The sequence below is a fragment of the Pteropus vampyrus genome, unplaced genomic scaffold (assembly GCF_000151845.1).
Source record: "Pteropus vampyrus isolate Shadow unplaced genomic scaffold, Pvam_2.0 Scaffold210, whole genome shotgun sequence".
In the NCBI taxonomy this organism is placed as follows: Eukaryota; Metazoa; Chordata; class Mammalia; order Chiroptera; family Pteropodidae; genus Pteropus; species Pteropus vampyrus.
The window spans coordinates 937635-945278 of NW_011888991.1; the positions used below are offsets into that span (position 1 = coordinate 937635).

General features: G+C 45.6%; 1 protein-coding gene across 2 annotated transcripts in view; it reads right to left on the bottom strand.

Moving 5' to 3' along the window:
• Positions 1 to 7245, bottom strand: part of GRM7 (glutamate metabotropic receptor 7) — an 827189-nt gene extending 819944 nt beyond the window's left edge. For both annotated transcript variants that reach the window (XM_011372553.1, XM_011372552.1), the window contains exon 1: positions 6453 to 7245. In XM_011372553.1, the coding sequence (XP_011370855.1) occupies positions 6453 to 6971 (519 nt within the window). In that variant the 5' untranslated portion in view covers positions 6972 to 7245. The remainder of the gene's footprint in view (positions 1 to 6452) is intronic.
• Positions 7246 to 7644: the final 399 nt, after the last annotated feature.

Here is a 7644-nt window from a genome sequence, read left to right on the forward strand (position 1 = left end):
GATGTGGTTAAGCAATCAGCAACTTCGGTGTCTTTAAGCCACTACAATTTGATGGTAGGCAAATCTATAATTGTTAAACATTTCTGCATTTGTGCAACAACCAAGCAGTACGCTTAGTGGTTAACAATCTGGGTATTGTCAGACAAATCTACATTTGAATCTAGACTTTGACACTTACATGCTATGTGATTTTGGATTATGATAATCACTTTCTTCAGCTATTCAATAGAGATCACAACATGTCCTATGCAGGACTACTGTCAAAACTAAATGAGACAAAGTATTTACAGTGTATCACATAGTGGCTCATAGTGAGGACTCAAATTATTATTATTATGGTTACTTGTACTATCATTGAAAAGCGATAGAACTTCTGATCTCCTAAAATGAGATATGTGTCCCATATCATTGTAGTCTCATATGTTTTATTTTTTTACCTTATAATCTCGATCCAAGAAATATTTAGTAGTAAATATAATTGAAAAGAGGTTATTTGTCAAACATGGAAATACCATAATATTAAGTGTTCTGGCGTAATACTCTTTTCAGATATTTACCTGTAAGAAAATTTTATTGTCTTTTGTTTTCATTAAGTACATAAAACATATATATTTATTGGGCCAACTGGCAAAATGTCCATTAAGTAACAGTCTGACTATATGTTGCATAAACGTTCTCTTAAGTAGTAATTACATGTACATTTTAGTTATTGAGAAAATGTGTTTACAACTCTTCTTTTTTGCCTATTTAAAATAAAAAGGGGGTGAAAAATAGTTAGGCTTGATGCTTACTGTAGAGTGACCCAGGAGTTTAATGTACTTTGTACTCTATTATGCCATGAAAATGCTCTTGTGCCCTGGGGACATCAAAAAAAAATATGTGGTTTAATGAAAGGAACCAAGAATCATACTTGTATGATTCTAAAGCTTCCAAACAGAAGGGCCAATAGGCTGCAGTTTACTTCAAAAAGTATTCGCCCTTCTCTCTCAACTGTATCAAGTTGGGAAAAATGTGAACACAAATGCTTAAAGTTAAATGGTAAATGTTGGGAGGAGTGGAAAAGGATGATAAGTTTTGAATACCCAAAACCTGGGTTAGAAGGATTATATTTAAAGTAAAGAAAATATCACATAGTATTTTTCACTTGAATGCCAGTCAGCGAACTTTACATAAATGAGAGAAATCAGCTGTTTTAGCTGTGATGCTTTCTTTTCAATTGCACATGGCTGAACAGAAACTCAAAATAGTAAAAAGAAATTTTAAGAAAAAGTACTAGAAATTCTAGGATGCAGTTAGACTCAGATATAGTTGGATTTGGGTGTTCCAGAATATCAGTAGGGCTCAGCTCTCTTCATCACTTAGCCCTGCTTAGCAAGGCATGCTTTTTCTTCTACAGAGAGTCTCTTCTTGTGTAGGATGACTACTGGGAGTCCCAGAGTCATATCTCCCTAGCTTAGAAATTCCGAGAGAAGAGAAAACTTTCCCATTTTTCTTTGACAGAAAAGTCGTAGGGAGGATTTGAATAGGCCTAGTCAAGGTCAGATGCCTACACCTGAACCAATCACTTGCTTTGCTTGAGCTCAATCAGACAACTCATCTCTGGGGCCAGGGAGGAGGCAGTACATCATTTGGCAGTTTTCCAAAAGAAAAGCCTGCTGTTTTTGCAAAATGAAAGGGGGTAGGACACTGGGTAATAAAAACTAGATCTGCTACTATAAACTCCACAGTTCTTATTTCCTGCCCCATGTCTTATAACCATGCAGTAAGCTGACCTAGAAGGTCATTGTCCTCATCGCCAGCCTTAATACATATCACTAAGCAGCACACTGGTAAAAGAAAAAGGGAAATCAGCTAGACTAATATTAACTAAGATGGTTATGTGAAAAATATCCTTAAAATGTTCCCCCAAACTCACTCAAATATTCAGAGTGAGAGCTGGTAATAAATACATCATGGAGTTTTGACAAGAGCAGGTTTTCTCCAAGCTAAATCATGACACAAAGAGATTAGAGACTTCTAGAAACTACTTTTTTTTTTTTTAAAGAAAAAACTCAGAAGAGAAAAATGAGGCCTAGAAAAACTAAGTGACTTAGTTAGGGTAACATAGCTAATTAATGGCAGCATCGAGATGATAGCACACTTTGAGTAACCGGGTCAAGTCCTTTTAAATCCATGACAAAACCTACACATAAAAAATAAAAAATAGAGCAATTATGGTTTTTTAAACTCTAATTGTCTATAAAATTGAATTAAAGGCATCCAGTATTTCAATGATTCTTAAAGAAAAAAATGTCCGAAGACATCCTAATTGTGCACATAAAATACATGTGGAGGTATCTTCGAATATATTATGTGCCTATCTCTATTCCCTCTCTGCTCTTTTAAAAAATGCCCCTTTAAAAATTGCCTACTCACCATCTGTTAGGTAAATTTCCTTAGACACAGTAAATGTGGAGGCAGAGATTGTTATAGAGACTATTCCAAATGGCACTGACACCTATATTTATGAAATTTAAAAAAGAGTAGGTTGGAGTTGCTTTTTAAAAAATCCACTATAGTAATATCACACCATCCCAGGTGCCTAGTTCTATCCAATTACATGAGATAGATAAATGATTAGATAGATGATAGATGATAGATAGATAGATAGATAGATAGATAGATAGATAGATAGATAGATAGATAGAAGAAAATTAAGCACTTATACATAAACTGTTGCCCCAAGAGTTTGAGATAATATTTAAGCGTCGATGGACAGAAAGAAATCATTTGAAAATTTACAAATCTATTTCACTTATGGTACAAAGAACACAGGTTTAGATTTGCAATATGCTCCAACACGGGTCAAGTTGACCACTTTTTCCATCTAGTTGTTTCTGAGGGAACAAAACTGAAACAGATGCCATTCAATTCCAACTCTATAGCATAGACCATGACATTACACATGAAATATTATTCATTCAGAGTCAGGATGTAGCAAGAGTAATTTATACTCTCAGAGTATTTGCTCTCAAGTCAATAACAGAGAAGCCTTGAATAAAAATGTTCCCATTACTTTCTACTATAATATATCTTACTTATAGCCCATAAAATAGTGGTCAGGGGAGATTTAGCCTCTGGGCACCACATTATATAAACTCTCCACTTTAAGCCATCCCCACTCTGTAATTATTTTTAAAATATGTTACTCATTGTCAATATTAATTTAATTTAATCTTTCTTAGCATTAGAAGGTATTATTTTATACAAGCTCAGAAACAAATCTCCAGAAATTCCTCCCCAATGCTTCTTTGAGCTGAAAATTCATTGCAGGGTAGTTGCAGTGACTTAATTGTAGTTGGCAGAGCCCTGGCCACACACTAATTTCATTAGCCTCAAATTCTTAGATTTGAAAGACCTACTGGATATGATTCCTGTCCTCTGACATGTCACTTACTAACCAATTCAGTGTGTATATATAGAGGACTTGCTCAGCTTTATCTTTGGTCTTATACACACCAGCAGGAAAATGAGAATCTGAAATCACAGACACTATTTACATCTGAGTAGTCATTCTTGCCTAATTGTCAGGGAAGAACTTCATCCCAGGCTTTGCTGGCAGCAGCAGCATTTGTTACATTTATTACCATCTCATTGCTACCTCCTCCCCACCCCCAGTGCTTAGCACCCTCTCCCCCGCCCCCCCATTTAAGTCACTATGTATTCCTTCCCCCAGCCTAGAAGCTTATCTCACCATACATTTTTGTCTCAAATGATAGGTTTGGCATGGTCCCCCTGGCAACCCATAGAGACTGCGGAAAAAAAAGAACTCAAATCTCTAGACAGCTAAGAATTCAATCATTTAGAGGAGTCTCTTTTTTATAGGACAATCTTAATTGAACTGAACCCTGCAATCCCAGAGAAGATTCGCCTACCATTCTTTTCTCTCTTCCTAAATTGATTGTGCCTTTGAACAATGGGTCTGTGTACTATTATTCTCTCTGTTCATTTTGCAGGCTTACACGGTCTCGGAAACTGGGAACTGGACTTGCATGCCAGCAGCTTCTAAGATCACATATAAAAAAGGCTACTATATATTCCAACATGGGCAATGATTAACCAGAATGCCCACACCAACGATTACATCCAGCTTGCATTATAAGCTACAAGTTGGTGCATTCCTCCTACTACCAGCCTCTTCTCAATAAATGCAGGTGAAAACTGGGGGGCCTTTCTCCTTCAGCTGTTCGATACAACATGAATAGCTGCAATTTGCAAATTAGAGGAAAATGACAGTGTTTTCTCTGAATAGTTTTGGTCCCAACCCACACTGCTAACACTGGCTAAAGGGAGGTTCCTTCACTTCCCAGCCCAGGGAATAGGCAAACTAAGTGTAAGGCTGGCTGTTTCTTTCCTCACAAGTGCCCTCAGGGTCACACACCAGAAGAGGAATCAGCTCCCCCTGGAATCTTTTTCAGCAAACACAGTTCTTCAGCCTAGACTGCGATCTCCTGACTTCGACATTTTACTTTTATTTAAGACACCCCCATCTGCAGTACTGCCATGCTCTGAGTGAAGACAAAAACAGGCAGACAAATAATTTTAAAATGCTAAACCAAACACACCTTTAACCCCCAGGGTTCCTGAAAAACCTGTGAATTGCCCAGTGGTCTCTTGTGATCTCTGACCTCACGGTCTCCTGCAGCACTACCTCCCTACCCCCACCTCCACCGAGTTGTCTAGCCTTAAGCTCAGAGATGAAGAAAGCGCTTCTGGGTTTTGCTTATAACCTAGGCTCCTCCTGAAAGCGTCAACTCAGAGGGAAGACTGCCCCCAGAGCACTTTTGGGTGTGCAAACATCTAGGGGTCTCCATGATGGCATACTCAGGAGGTGCTAGGGAAGCTCTTAAGATCACAGAGGCCATACCAGGCTGCAGCCTTAGATGGCACCGCTCCTTCTGACGCAAAAACAAACTTCACACTCCTGGGAGCTGATGTGGTGACAGCTTGACTCTCACAAGGAGTCCCCTTTAGAAACCCATACCCTTCGGAAAAACACTTGGTTACAGGGAGCATAAGGAAACCAGAGTCAGCCCGAACATCTGGAGAAGAGATTAATTGGGTTTGGGCACTACCAGGCAGGGAGAGAGCTGTGCATTATTAAAGGATCATCTCAAGACTGAGATGAACAAAATGCTTTGGGGTCGGGGAAGAGAGAGAGAACAGAGGCAGAAATAGAAAGATAAAGAGAGAGAGAGAGAGAGAGAGAGAGAGAGAGAGAGAGAGAGAGAGAAAGATACATAGGGAGAAATACGGAGAAACAAGGAGAAGCAAACCCACAGTCACGCAGACCCTAAAACTCAATTTCTTAACCCAAAAGCCATCCATTCATATACCCAGTGCAGCCCGGGAGCCACGGGGCAGAGGCTGCGCCGCGGGCGGCGAGAGAGCACTGCGGTAGAGCCCACCGCTCAGCTGCCCCGGATCCGCCTTCCATTTCGCTGTCGCCCTCCGGCGCCCGGAGCAGAACCGCCAGGCCTTGCTCAGTGCACCCCATTGCTTCGCTCCAGGCACCTTCTCTGCTGGCTCCGGGAATCGTCCTAGGAGCCAAGGACTGGGGCTGGGGGGCTGCCTTAGGGAGGTTGTGGGAAAGGACAGGAGGAGGGAGGAGGCAGCGAAAGGGATTTTGTTTCGCAGTTAGCATGAGCTCATCACTAGCTCTGAAGTGGCAGGAGTAGAAAGCTGATCGCCCAGCTCCTGCCAGTGGCCGGACTGCAAATGCAATTTAGACGGTGCAAACATTTGCCCACAGCAAATCACCAGGGGGTCACGTCTGCGGGTAGTATCTCCCCACTTGGGGAGCGTCCCCTCCGCCCAGGCTCTTGCGGAGACAGGCTACAGGTCGGAAAATCCAACCTGAGAGATGGGCAATTAGCATCCTCATGTAGGTGAAGACCTAGCCCTCGGCTCAAGAGGTGCCTCCCTAAGCTCTTCTCGAATTTTTCCAAGGGAGCTGTGGCTTGCTGAGCGGCCTCGGGCTGGGAAGCTGGGGAGTTGAGAAATGCCCAGGTTCGAGGCGTCTTCTCATCTTTCATATTCCATGCGCCCAACCGGCTCTCAAAGGAGCCGGCACTTTTACAAGCCTGTTTTCGGAGCATATTTCACTCTAATGCAAACCCATTTAAATCATCGCCTTGTTTTCGCAGATTGCTTCTTGTAAATGGGGCCATAAATCCAGGATGTCATGCCGGATGGAGTGGAGCGCGCACAGGGGAGAGATGGAAGGGAAATGAACCAAGTAGGGATTAGAAGGTACCTCTTCGGGTGAGGTGGAGGGGATTCGGAAGGATCTCCAGGGTGTAAAATGCGCGAGGGCTGACCTGACCCCGCACCCCTGGAGTCCAAACCAGCTTTTAGGATTCAGAGCGCAGGGAGCTACATCGCGCTCTGCCCCGGAGGGAGCGCCCCCCTACCTGGAAAAGCCTCAAGATGTTGGCTACCATGATGGAGACCGAACTCCCCGAAGCCCCAATCACTCCAACTACTTTCTCCGGCTTCACGAAAACCGGAGGCTCGCCGTTGGTGCAGCGCACGTCGGACGTGTCCTTCTGGATGAGCGCCTGGACGAAAGTGAGCGACTGTTCGAGCGCGTAAGTGTCCCTGGAACAAGTGTCCAGGATCCGCGCGCCTAGCGTCACATTGGGCAGCAGGTTGGGATCGCTGTTGATCTGGTCCAGGGCGTAGAGCATCGCTTCCAGCCTGTGGATCCCGTTCTCCCTCTTGATATCGCCGCAAGGTACTCCGCTGGGACCCTTGGCGTGCACAGGGAACAGCCCCCCGAGGGTGACGTCCCCCTCGATCCGGATAGAGTGCGGGGCGTACATCTCCTGGCCGCGTGCCGCCGCCGCCAGCGCGCACAGGAGCACCTCCAGTACGCAGCAGGGGAACTTCATCAAAGTCAGGACGCGGAGCAGCTTCCCCAGCTGGACCATGCTGCTCCGACTGCTGCGGTGGCGGCGGCGGCGCTGGAGGAGAAGGTGGCGGGCTCGCCGGGGTCCGGGCTCCTTGGGGTGAGCTCCTCCGGGGAAGCCCTGGGGCTCCTGCAGGCACGGAGGGTGGAGGCGCCCGGGAAGGGGCGGCCGGAGAGGGTGGGAGGTCCCGCGGCGCCTGCCAGCTTGGGGCGCCGTGCGCTCTCGGGTTCGCCCGCCTGCGCGCCGCGCTCGCGCTTCCCGACTTGCCGCTCGCGCTCTTCAACAGCCCAGCACTGGGGAGAGGGCGCGGATTGCTATCGCTTTAAATGGTCGTTCGGCTCCCTCTCCTCCTCCTCCCACACCCTCCCTCGCTCGCTTGCTCTCAGTCTCTCCCCACCCTTTCCAGCGCCCGCCCTCCCTACTGGTTTGCATCATCACGCAGGGAGGGGCTGCGTGCTGAGGTAAGGGGGAATAAGTGGGCGGCTGGAGGTGGGGGGGAGCGCCTCGGATTGGGAGTTTCTCGGTCCCCAGGGGATTTAGGCGTTGCAGGTCGCAGGCGAGGGCTGAGCTCTTGTCCCCATCTCACTGTAGAAGCCTCTCGATCGCCCGCCTGCACCCACATGCACGTTCTAGGCACGAGTGGCACCAGCCCCGGGATGGGGAGAGAATGTCTGGTGCTGCTGACTCCCAACCC